This window comes from Hippocampus comes, unplaced genomic scaffold (genome assembly GCF_001891065.2).
Source record: "Hippocampus comes isolate QL1 unplaced genomic scaffold, H_comes_QL1_v1.1 scaffold14, whole genome shotgun sequence".
Classification (NCBI taxonomy): Eukaryota; Metazoa; Chordata; class Actinopteri; order Syngnathiformes; family Syngnathidae; genus Hippocampus; species Hippocampus comes.
The window spans coordinates 927209-939436 of record NW_017805839.1 but is presented as its reverse complement, the minus strand read 5'-3'; the positions used below and the strand labels follow the sequence as shown (position 1 = coordinate 939436).

Below are 12228 nucleotides of genomic sequence, written 5' to 3'. Positions count from 1 at the left end.
AGTGTCCCACTACCGGCTGTTTCCCAAGTCTCTGGGACAAGTTATCTCCAAATTCTCCGTGCGTGAGCTGCACATCTCCTTGACACAGGGGTACTGGAGGACCATGCAGTGGGGGCAGCCTTATCAACCTTCTCCCCCTGGAGCTGAGCTCTGGGTCTGGTTCCAGGACTCCGTCACAGAGTGAGTCGTCCTTGAGAAAGTGGCAAGACATCATTGTATTGTAATTATTAGAATAAGAAATTCTCCTAGGTGCAACTTTTCTGTTGTTTTTGTTATTATAATTAATCCAAAAGCATATGATCGTGCAACCATTATTATCTGGATTCTTTCAGTGTGGACGGCACGTGGAGCGAGCTCACAAATGTTTTGTCGGGGATCTTCTGCGCCTCGTTGAACTTTGACTCCATCAACAGCATTCAGCCCAGCGCCTCCTTCAAGCCACTGGGGATAGGCAACGGTGCCATTTGACACTTTTCAGCACTTTATGTTTGCATTCTGTCAACACTGATGGCGTTGGCTCGTCACATTTGTGAATCCAAATGTTGATGAAAGTAGCTCGGCTTGATGCTAAATTAGCTTTCCGTCTCCCTCAAAGTGACCGACCACCGCTTCCTACGCTACGCCACCCTTCCACGCGAGACTGTTTGCACAGAAAATTTGACACCCTGGAAGAAACTGTTGCCATGTGGCTCCAAGGTAAGGCTTCAATAATACGTCTTACATCCCACCACAGGGCCATCCCCATCGTTTCTTCAACGACGTCTTGCGTGTTTCTACCCAACATCAGCATCTGTTTTCTACGTTGGCACTTTGCTCCCCCCAGGCCGGCCTCGCTGTCCTACTCAAGTCCGAGAAACTCTTCCACAGCAGTTTTCATTCCCAGGCAGTGCACATTCGACCCGTGTGTCAGGACGCACAATGCGCAACCACCTCATGGGAGCTGAGACAGACGCTGAACGTAGTATTTGATCTTTACGTTTCCGGACAAGGCAAACGAGGTAGGAAGCCCACCCTGCTTGTTTTTTCTCGGCCACTGAAGGAATATATTTGAACGTGTGGCTTCCATTGCTCTGATCCACAGAGTGGTCTCTTTTCAAGATGTTCTCCCGGACCTTGACGGAGGCATGCCCTCTGGCTTCCTCCAGTAAAATCTACGTTGACGTTTCGGACAATTCTGAGGTTTTAACGGCGCACATAAATCTGGTCAAACACAAAAATCCTTTCTTCACACATTTTGGAGTAACGTTCGTTATTTTGCAGGGGGAGGATTTTGTGCTGAGCCCCGCCACTCCTCTGCTCAGGCAAGCAGTGGTGCTCGGGGACAGGCGGACCTTCTCCGTTTACGACCTGACCCAAAAAAGCACCTTTGGCACAACGTCCTCTCTCAACCTTCTGATTCGCTGGAAATCTAGCGATGGTGAGTCGGAAAACCAGCCGGAGACAACGGGAAAAGACACTAACCGTTTGTGTGCACTTGTGTTTCCTTGTAAAAATTCCTCACATATGAGACTGCCGAAGGACCTTGACCTTTTTTTGTCCCCCCCCCCCCCGCAGCGCACATGCTGCGCCCCTTGCTGCACGCTGAGCGCTACGTGGCGGGTTACAGGCTGCAGTCTGGAGAGATCCACACGCTGATGTACAACAACCACCCCTACCGGTCGTTTCCCGTACTGCTGCTGGACTTGGTGCCCTGGTACCTTCGTCTCTACATACACACCCTCAGCGTCACAAGCAAGGGGAAGACGAACAGGCCCAGTGAGTAAAGAGCAACACGAGTCACTCACTCAAGTCTTCAGCTGGCGACTCAAGATGAACCAGTTATTCATGCGGCAAATTTTCATGATTGTTGATTTGACGACAAAGTGGCAACTAAATTTGAATTAAAAAAAAATCCTGGCAAATCCTGCCACCTTTTGTACTTGACATAAATTGTAAATGGCAACACCCAGGGATAACTCGACTTGTCCCAAGTAATTCTACACGGTTCCGACTTCAAATTCTGAAATGCGTCTGTTGTCCTCAACACATAGAGAGCTTGAGGTTGTTTTTTTTTTTTTTTTTTCTGACATGAGCCCGAGAATTGTCCCGTTTCATAAAATCATGACTCCTCATGTAACTCTCTGGTATCCGATTTATCCTCGTGTTGAGCTTCCTCCTTGCGACATCATAGGCCTTTTTGATTTCTTGCCTGGCATCTCAACTCATCACAGCCATCCAACTGTCAAAGCAAATGCGCATTTGGTCAAGATCAACTTCATTGTCAAATGTGCTCGATGTACAACATGCAGCACAGATGAAATTTCTTTCCTCTCAATCCTCAGTGCAAACATGCTGTGCATTAAAACGCGCCCAGCAGCTCAAGATAAGGCAGCGAAACTAAATTGTATCAAAAAAACATATTTATCAAACATATTTGTTGTCTGTTGCACCAACGCCGCAAAATGTCCGCTGTATGTCGTAAACGCCTTCATCGTGACAATGTTTAACTTTCTGCCGCGCCACTGCCGTCAGGTTACATCCACTATGAGCCGTCCAAGGACCGTGTGAAGCCGCACACGCTGGAGATGCTGGTGCAACTTCCCCCCAACTCTGTCACTGAAGTCACCGTGCATTTTGACAGAATTCTGCTCAAGTGGACAGAGTACCCCCCTGACCCGAATCATGGCTTCTATGTCGGGTTTGTTTTCGTTTCGTTAGTCCCCCCCCCATCACGTTTGCTTTTTCAACAGTGTTGCTGACAATGTATGTGCATTTAAAAAAATCTGACTCATTTCTCTCTTTGGTGTTTAGGTCCTCTGTTGTCAGTTCCCTTGTCCCGAGCATTGTTGCCATGGATACAAACGCCACACACGAATGCCCTCTTTTCAACAGTTTGTAAGTATTTTGTCAGATGTCTGACTCTACAAAATCGTAAGGTTCTCCTCTAATGTGAGTATCACATCTGCCTCCAGCTTTCCCAGTAAAGAAGAGACCAGTTACTTTGTGCGCCTCTATACAGAACCTCTGCTGGTCAACCTGCCCACACCAGACTTTAGCATGCCTTATAATGTCATCTGCCTGACCTGCACTGTAGTGGCTGTGGGTTATGGATCCCTCTTCAACCTGCTCACGCGCAATTTCCAGATAGGGGAGCCAAGGCCGGGAGTGGCCAAACGCATTGCCAACGTAATTCGGAAAATGCGGGGCGTGCCGCCACTCTGAAAAATGGCAGGGCGACAGGCCCGCTCTACTCTGTTCCTTTAGTTAAAGCCACTGATCAATGCGCCCAATTCAGGGAGGAACTGATTGATTTTTATTTTTTATATATTTATTTGGAAAACATGTTTCCAGGATTGTGTGTGTCACTTGAGGACATGTTAACACACTTGGATTGAAAATAGATGGAGGACAGGATCCTGTCGTGGTCAAGCATAAGCAAGCAGGTAAGCAGAATTTCTGAGCTCATTCCTGCCCAAGCCGAGATCACAACAGACCGTCTTTGCTGTCGTAGAGACAATTAAGTTTCTGCAAACATACACACACCTGTGCTGTTTTCCAACCTTTATTGTAGCCAGGGCACATTTTGAAGGAAAATATTTTTGTCATGAAGTTGATTGTTGTCAACTCAGAGGGGCTGAGAACAGGTGTGACCACAGGCTGCCTGGCAGCATTTCTGGTCACCTGGACACTGACCGTCATGGAAGCAGTTCGATGCACACGTTCCTTGGGGCAGAGGGCAGTTCGGAACAGTCTCTGTCATCAAAGCAGAGGAAGGCACAATACCCTAACTGCCCTGTTGTATCCGGACACACTCCTGGCTTATCTGAAAATCAGATCCCGAAATGAGCAGGTTTTAATGAAATGTTCTGTAAACCCGCGTTGTTACAGCTACACCTGCTGTGAAAGTGCCACACAAATAAAATGTTTTGGAAGGGTGTGTCGCAGAGAAGCACAAAAGTCTGACTCCCATTAGGGAAACAAGTTTGGAATTCGTACTGAAAGCAGGAGGTTTTAATGTTCCATTAATTAACCTGCCATGCATGTTTTTGGAATGTGGAAGTAAAAGGTATGGGGAAAACATGCAAACTCTACATCGGAAGGCCAGAGCTGGAATCGAACCCTGCACTTCTGCACTGTGAGGCCGACGTGCTAACGAGTCAACACCGGGCCACGCTTTCTCAACAGCTGCAGCTGTAACAAAGGGCTTTACAAAACATTTAACATTTAAAAAAAAAATACATAACATAAAACACAGACAATAGAATTGTAACTATTGTTTTGAAAGGCGCTTATAAATGAAATGTATTATTCTTATTTCTGCTTACACCTTGTTTGAAGCAGTTACTGATAAAAGAGGAGACTCAATCTTCATTCTCCAGTGGACCAGAGACCTCATGAAAACCTCCTGGGTCCTTGTGCCTGTACGATACAATCACATCCATCCGTTCATCCTTTTGATGATCAACTTGATCCTCAAGTGGGTTGCGGGGCATGCTGGAGCCTTCCCAGCTGCCTTCTGGCAGTAGGCGGGGGCCACCCTGAGCTGGCTGCCAGCCAACTGCAGGGCACACAGAACGTCACAAACGTCTGCTCCAAACTAAATTTGACATAAACAATTATTGAGTCATAAAATGAGCAAATTGTCTTCGAAAAATGTTTTCATTGTAATCATTGCCAGATACTGTCCAATTAAAACTTACTGTTGTCTTAATCCTGTACAATCTCACCAAATGACTGTCAAACAGTTGCTACGTCTCCAAGACGGACATTAACGATGCATGTTTGTCGAATATTCCACTTTTACACACACAATATGGCGACTCATCAACGTCCAATTTAGTGCCTCAGGGGTTAAACAAAATTAGCGAATCATGTTGGCTTCCAACTTAGAACAGGCTCTATTTTGAGGAAGCATTATTTTAAATTAAAATGATGCTTTTTTTAAAGCGTTATAAGTTTAAAAAAATTTAACTTTGTTAACATTTTTAACCACGTTATATTTAGAGATGATTGTGCTCGATGGTTATGATGGAAAGAAACAATTACATTCGATAACATGAGCGAGCGCTGCCAGACGAATCGACATAATTGTTGGCCACGTGATGAGCGATGCCATTCCTGGCGTGTGGTCACTGGTCACACCTGCTTTTCAGAAAAACTCCTTGGGTCGCACCAAACACTTCAGTGATATCACAACAGTATAAAAAAACTGATTAAAGTCCGTTTAACAGACTCGTGGCAAGTTAACTTTGGCAAGCTTGATGAATACAACGGTATATCGCCAAGCACTGTAGTTCAATGACGACACCCACCTGAATAAAGTGCTTCTGTCTCAATGATGTCATCCAACTGTGGGCGGGGACTGTCGGTGTTTAGCTCCTCCTCCGAGTGGCTGACGCATGCGTAACTCACGTGCTGCCCTCAATGAGCATGCGCATTCAAATTGAATTCGGTTTCAGTCAAATATAAATGGGGTTCTATGTTTATGCATAAGCAAGCAGGTAAGCAGAATTTCTGAGCTCATTCCTGCCCAAGCCGAGATCACAACAGACCGCCTTTGCTGTCGTAGAGACAATTAAGTTTCTGCAAACATACACACACCTGTAATGTTTTCCAACCTTTATTTTAGCCAGGGCACATTTTGAAGGAAAATATTTTTGTCATGAAGTTGATTGTTGTCAACTCAGAGGGGCTGAGAACAGGCGAGACCACAGGCTGTCTGGCAGCATTTCTGGTCACCTGCACACTGACCGTCATGGAAGCAATTCTCTGCACACGTTCCTTGGTGCAGAGGGCAGCGGCCCGGCTTCACTGACACACCAAAACACATAAGAGGGCAGGGTTACAGAGCAAAATGTACCCAAGGGAACAATGCGGTCGCAGGGTAGTGAAAAGTCACTTCAGCTAACCTTTGAAAGGTACCAAGCAATCAAATCCGCACCCGTTGTGGCAGCATTTCTTCTCGTCAGGACAGTCTCTGTCATCAAAGCAGTGGTTTCCACAATGCGCCATAACCCCCACTTTATTCGGACACACTCCAGGCTTATCTGAAAATCAGATCCCGAAATGAGCAGGTTTTAATGAAATGTTCTGTAAACCCGCGTTGTTACAGCTACACCTGCTGTGAAAGTGCCACACAAATAAAATGTTTTGGAAGGGTGTGTCGCAGAGAAGCACAAAAGTCTGACTCCCATTAGGGAAACAAGTTTGTAATTCGTACTGAAAGCAGGAGGTTTGCAGACATCTTCACAGTCGAAGACGCAACACTTGTGGTCCCCAGGGCAGTCTTGGTCACTCACACATCCGCTTTTTGATGGTGCAAGTAAATAATTACGGGAACATTCGCCTGGTTTTGGGTGAATCTCTGAGTGAAAGAACAAAACAAAACATCTTGAATCATCCAAGAGTGTCATGTTTTTAAATGGCAAAGAAAATGATCAAGAACTTACTGGGAGAATCCTGAGTAAAAACCGGATGAAATTGCACAAATGCACCGAGCGCGAAAACCAACGCACAAACAGCGTACTTGTCCATGCTTGTATGCGAATGTGCTCTTGATTCCCTCTGTTGGGACAAACACGACTTGCAGGTGTGTCGCCCTGAAGAGGATGCTGGGTCCTTGTGCCTGTACGATACAATCACATCCATCCGTTCATCCTTTTGATGATCAACTTGATCCTCAAGTGGGTTGCGGGGCATGCTGGAGCCTTCCCAGCTGCCTTCTGGCAGTAGGCGGGGGCCACCCTGAGCTGGCTGCCAGCCAACTGCAGGGCACACAGATACATACAACCATTGGCACACGCACACACACACACACCCCTAGGAACAATTTAGAGTTTTGGTTCACACATGCCTGCTCTAAAACAACGTGAAAAAATATCACTGCTTACAATCAGACAAAATGTCACAAAAAATAGCTACATTGAAATGATGATCGTGTCTCCATTTATTCACAAATTTATTTTTTCAATGTGAAATTCATCTGGGCCCATTGAGTTGCGCACAAAGTTTTTTTTTTCTGCTGTGTGAATGGCAACAAGTTGGTTCGCATGTCAATTGCACTTTCTGCCATCTGGTGGAAGAGCATTTTAATTGTTCAGCCTGTCACCAGACAAAAACACCACATTCTTCTTCTTCAATAAATAAATTCTGGACCAATTAAGTGAAATTGTCCAATTATTGGGAATCACTGCACGAGTGGATACATTGAGCACTTGGTCTTCATGTGCATTACTGCGACACAACGGAGTTTGTTTGCCTTGGCAAAATGGTTGATGCTTTATTTATTTGCAGTTATCCTTTTGTTTGCACTGCTGTTTAGTATGCATTTGTGAAAAGCAATACCGTCGTCTGGGACTCTCTACCAATCAAGCTCTCTTTTACTTTTTGCACTTATGGTGATATGTATTCAGCTTTTATTTGGCCAGGCAAGCTACATGCAAAGTACTGACTATGACTGCCCATTCATGGAGCGATAGCCTGACAGGAAGACGGCGGCAGTCGTTTGAGGGCTGCAACTAATCAGCTGAACTTTTTCAAAACATGCACAACAGACTTCACATTTTATTCAGTTGCTGTAACTTTTGTCTCATCCCATCAGGGGTTCCCACAGTGAGTCACTTGTATGATTTATTTGGCAAGTTTTGCACCAAATGTGCTTTCTGATGGAACTTTTCTCCCTCTTCTTGTTTTAATAAATAAACATTGAGTACCCATATGACATCTCTGGCAGCATCAATCAATTGTGAGACTTCTTGCACATAAAATAAGACTGTACACTGAAAGATTGTGTATATGCCAAGTCAAGTCAGCTTTATTATTTTTTTCATGTACTTATGTTGTACTTAATGAAGTGGATGTCCTGTGTATATATAAGGTCAACCAAAACATGACAGTATTTTCACTGCTGTCATCTTATTCTGTTTTTTGGAATTCATCTTTCCATTACATTAAAATTAAAAACAAAACACATGTATTGTGAGCGGCCTGCTTCTATTTTTTACCCACTTGCCATTTGAATTACGGTAATGCATCTTCCAGGTTGATTGCACATCCAAAATGTTGGCTTGCACACTTTGACCACACCACTAAGTTCTTAGTTCGCCAGATGTTAGACAGAAAAAAAAATCTCTTTCTTATTGTGCTACCTGTGTGAGAGGCAAAATATGTTTACAGTGATCAGATGACCATTTTTATGATGACCTGAGGAAAAGAGGGTCACATTTTGGAGAGTGCATCAATGTGGGAGCTGGATTACTTCTCTCTGACTGCCCTCATTTATGGACTAGACTGGACTGTACAAGCAAACTCCAATGGGGCAGACAAACACAAGAGGTCACCATGTAGAAGGGAGTTGCAGGGGAGATCAGCTGCAAATGGTTTCCTCTTCAAGTGTTTCATAAAGAGCAGGCTTCAGATAGCTGTGTGATTAATATGCTGATGTGCCCGTGTAATTGATGAAAAGCAGTGATCGCTGTGTTGAAGATGTTATGAGATGTGCTGGTCCAATGTGTAAAGCAGATACTATCACGTTGGAGTGTTGCAACATTCCTGTAAACATGTTTTCATTGATGGCATACTTCGGGAAGTAATCGTGCAACACATTTCTCATTTGTAGCACATTTATTTTTAAAAAATAGCAAACAGGAAATGATTTGAGCTAAATATCAAAATTTGTATGATCTGAATACTTTTGATGTACCCTGTAACCACCGTTGAAGGAAAATGTATATTAAAAAAAACACTCTCCTGTCTCCTTCTGTATTTTTGTCATGAAGTTGATTGTAGTCAACTCAGCAGGGCTTACTGCAGGCGTGACCGCAGGTTGTCCTGCAGCATTTCTGCTCCTCTGGACATTGACCATCATGGTAGCAGTACTCTGCACACATGGGAGTTCCTTGGGGCAGAGCGCAACGGCCCGGCTTCACTGACATACCAAAACACAAAAGATTGCATGGTTACAAAGCAAAAAAGTACCAAACGGACCAATGCGGCCACGGGGCACTAAAAACTCTTAAGCTAACCTTTGTAAGGGACCGTGCACTCGTGTCCGCATCCGTTGGAGCAGCATTTCTCCTCATTGGGACAGTCACTGTCGTCATAGCAAAACTCGGCACACTGCCCATAGCCCCACTTTCGACGCGGACACACTCCTGGTTTATCTGAAAATCAGATCCCGAAATGAGCAGGTTTTAATGAAATGTTCTGTAAACCCGCGTTGTTACAGCTACACCTGCTGTGAAAGTGCCACACAAATAAAATGTTTTGGAAGGGTGTGTCGCAGAGAAGCACAAAAGTCTGATTGACTTCCAAAAGGGAAACAAGTTTGTAATTCGTACTGAAAGAAGGAGCGACGCAGACATCTTCACAGTCGAAGACGCAACACTTGTGGTCCCCAGGGCAGTCTTGGTCACTCACACATCCGCTTTTTGATGGTGCAAGTAAATAATTACGGGAACATTCGCCTGGTTTTGGGTGAATCTCTGAGTGAAAGAACAAAACAAAACATCTTGAATCATCCAAGAGTGTCATGTTTTTAAATGGCAAAGAAAATGATCAAGAACTTACTGGGAGAATCCTGAGTAAAAACCGGATGAAATTGCACAAATGCACCGAGCGCGAAAACCAACGCACAAACAGCGTACTTGTCCATGCTTGTATGCGAATGTGCTCTTGATTCCCTCTGTTGGGACAAACACGACTTGCAGGTGTGTCGCCCTGAAGAGGATGCTGGGTCCTTGTGCCTGTACGATACAATCACATCCATCCGTTCATCCTTTTGATGATCAACTTGATCCTCAAGTGGGTTGCGGGGCATGCTGGAGCCTTCCCAGCTGCCTTCTGGCAGTAGGCGGGGGCCACCCTGAGCTGGCTGCCAGCCAACTGCAGGGCACACAGATACATACAACCATTGGCACACGCACACACACACACACCCCTAGGAACAATTTAGAGTTTTGGTTCACACATGCCTGCTCTAAAACAACGTGAAAAAATATCACTGCTTACAATCAGACAAAATGTCACAAAAAATAGCTACATTGAAATGATGATCGTGTCTCCATTTATTCACAAATTTATTTTTTCAATGTGAAATTCATCTGGGCCCATTGAGTTGCGCACAAAGTTTTTTTTTTCTGCTGTGTGAATGGCAACAAGTTGGTTCGCATGTCAATTGCACTTTCTGCCATCTGGTGGAAGAGCATTTTAATTGTTCAGCCTGTCACCAGACAAAAACACCACATTCTTCTTCTTCAATAAATAAATTCTGGACCAATTAAGTGAAATTGTCCAATTATTGGGAATCACTGCACGAGTGGATACATTGAGCACTTGGTCTTCATGTGCATTACTGCGACACAACGGAGTTTGTTTGCCTTGGCAAAATGGTTGATGCTTTATTTATTTGCAGTTATCCTTTTGTTTGCACTGCTGTTTAGTATGCATTTGTGAAAAGCAATACCGTCGTCTGGGACTCTCTACCAATCAAGCTCTCTTTTACTTTTTGCACTTATGGTGATATGTATTCAGCTTTTATTTGGCCAGGCAAGCTACATGCAAAGTACTGACTATGACTGCCCATTCATGGAGCGATAGCCTGACAGGAAGACGGCGGCAGTCGTTTGAGGGCTGCAACTAATCAGCTGAACTTTTTCAAAACATGCACAACAGACTTCACATTTTATTCAGTTGCTGTAACTTTTGTCTCATCCCATCAGGGGTTCCCACAGTGAGTCACTTGTATGATTTATTTGGCAAGTTTTGCACCAAATGTGCTTTCTGATGGAACTTTTCTCCCTCTTCTTGTTTTAATAAATAAACATTGAGTACCCATATGACATCTCTGGCAGCATCAATCAATTGTGAGACTTCTTGCACATAAAATAAGACTGTACACTGTTGAGTACCCATATGACATCTCTGGCAGCATCAATCGTGAGACTTCTTGCACATAAAATAAGACTACACGAAAAGATTGTGTATATGCCAAGTCAAGTCAGCTTTATTATTTTTTTCATTATTTTAGCCAGGGCACATTTTGAAGGAAAATATTTTTGTCATGAAGTTGATTGTTGTCAACTCAGACGAGCTCATGACAGGCGTGACCACAGACTGTCTGGCAGCATTTCTGATCACCTGGACACTGACTGTCATGGGAGCACTCCTCTGCACACGGGGCAGGTCCTTGGGGCGGTGGGCAATGGCCCGGCTTCACTGACACACCAAAACACATAAGAGGGCAGGGTTACAGAGCAAAATGTACCCAAGGGAACAATGCGGTCGCAGGGTAGTGAAAAGTCACTTCAGCTAACCTTTGAAAGGTACCAAGCAATCAAATCCGCACCCGTTGTGGCAGCATTTCTTCTCGTCAGGACAGTCTCTGTCATCAAAGCAGTGGTTTCCACAATGCGCCATAACCCCCACTTTATTCGGACACACTCCAGGCTTATCTGAAAATCAGATCCCGAAATGAGCAGGTTTTAATGAAATGTTCTGTAAACCCGCGTTGTTACAGCTACACCTGCTGTGAAAGTGCCACACAAATAAAATGTTTTGGAAGGGTGTGTCGCAGAGAAGCACACAAGTCTTCTTGACTTCCAACAGGAAAACAAGTTTGTAATTCGTACTGAAAGAAGGAGGGATGCAGACAGCTTCACGGTCAAAGACGCAACACTTGTGGTCCCCAGGGCAGTCTTGGTCACTCACACATCCCCTTTTTGATGGTGCAAATAAAGGATTACGGGAACATTCGCCTGGTTTTGGGTGAATCTCTGAGTGAAAGAACAAAACAAAACATCTTGAATCATCCAAGAGTGTCATGTTTTTAAATGACTAAAAATAGCAAAGAAAATGATCAAGAACTTACTGAGAGAATCCTGAGTAAAAACCGGTTGAAATTGCACAAATGCACTGAGCGCTAAAACCAACGCAGAAACAGCGTACTTGTCCATGCTTGTACGCGAATGTGCTCTTGATTCCCTCTGTTGGGACAAACAAGACTTGCAGGTTTGTCGCCCTGAAGGGGATGCTGGGTCCTTGTGCCTGTACAATACAATCACATCCATCCATCCATGTTATTATTCGCTTACCCACACAGGGGTCGCGGGACATGCTGGAGCCTTCCCAGCTGCCTACGGGCAGTAGGCAAGGGACACCCTGAACCAGCTGCCACCCAACCGCAGGGCACACAGAGACATAAAAGCATTTGCGCCCACACACACACACACACACACACACACACACACACAC

The 12228-nt window shown here is 44.6% G+C and overlaps 2 protein-coding genes and 1 long non-coding RNA gene across 4 annotated transcripts in view; 1 reads left to right on the top strand and 2 right to left on the bottom strand.

Moving 5' to 3' along the window:
• Positions 1 to 12228, top strand: part of pigt (phosphatidylinositol glycan anchor biosynthesis, class T) — a 51305-nt gene that overhangs the window by 8151 nt on the left and 30926 nt on the right. The window contains exons 4-12 of one of the 2 annotated variants that reach the window (XR_002170370.1): positions 596 to 696; positions 824 to 998; positions 1082 to 1179; positions 1261 to 1417; positions 1555 to 1755; positions 2512 to 2677; positions 2791 to 2874; positions 2952 to 3422; positions 5481 to 5802. Coding sequence is in view for 1 of the 2 variants with exons in the window: in XM_019887936.1 (XP_019743495.1) it covers positions 596 to 696; positions 824 to 998; positions 1082 to 1179; positions 1261 to 1417; positions 1555 to 1755; positions 2512 to 2677; positions 2791 to 2874; positions 2952 to 3201 (1232 nt within the window). In the remaining variant the exon portion in view is untranslated. Of the gene's footprint in view, positions 1 to 595; positions 697 to 823; positions 999 to 1081; positions 1180 to 1260; positions 1418 to 1554; positions 1756 to 2511; positions 2678 to 2790; positions 2875 to 2951; positions 3423 to 5480; positions 5803 to 12228 lie in introns of those variants that run through there. The other variant, XM_019887936.1, reaches the window with a different exon arrangement.
• On the bottom strand, positions 5587 to 6187 carry LOC109526603 (uncharacterized). The gene is made up of 2 exons (XR_002170372.1): positions 5889 to 6187; positions 5587 to 5790 (listed from the first exon to the last, which is right to left on the bottom strand). It is a non-coding gene; the product is annotated as an uncharacterized LOC109526603 (long non-coding RNA).
• Positions 7766 to 9825, bottom strand: LOC109526592 (whey acidic protein-like). The gene is made up of 4 exons (XM_019887958.1): positions 9547 to 9825; positions 9318 to 9461; positions 9003 to 9140; positions 7766 to 8905 (listed from the first exon to the last, which is right to left on the bottom strand). The coding sequence occupies exons 1-4, from the start codon at positions 9794 to 9796 to the stop codon at positions 8772 to 8774; spliced, it is 666 nt and encodes a 221-aa protein (XP_019743517.1). The 5' UTR covers positions 9797 to 9825; the 3' UTR covers positions 7766 to 8771.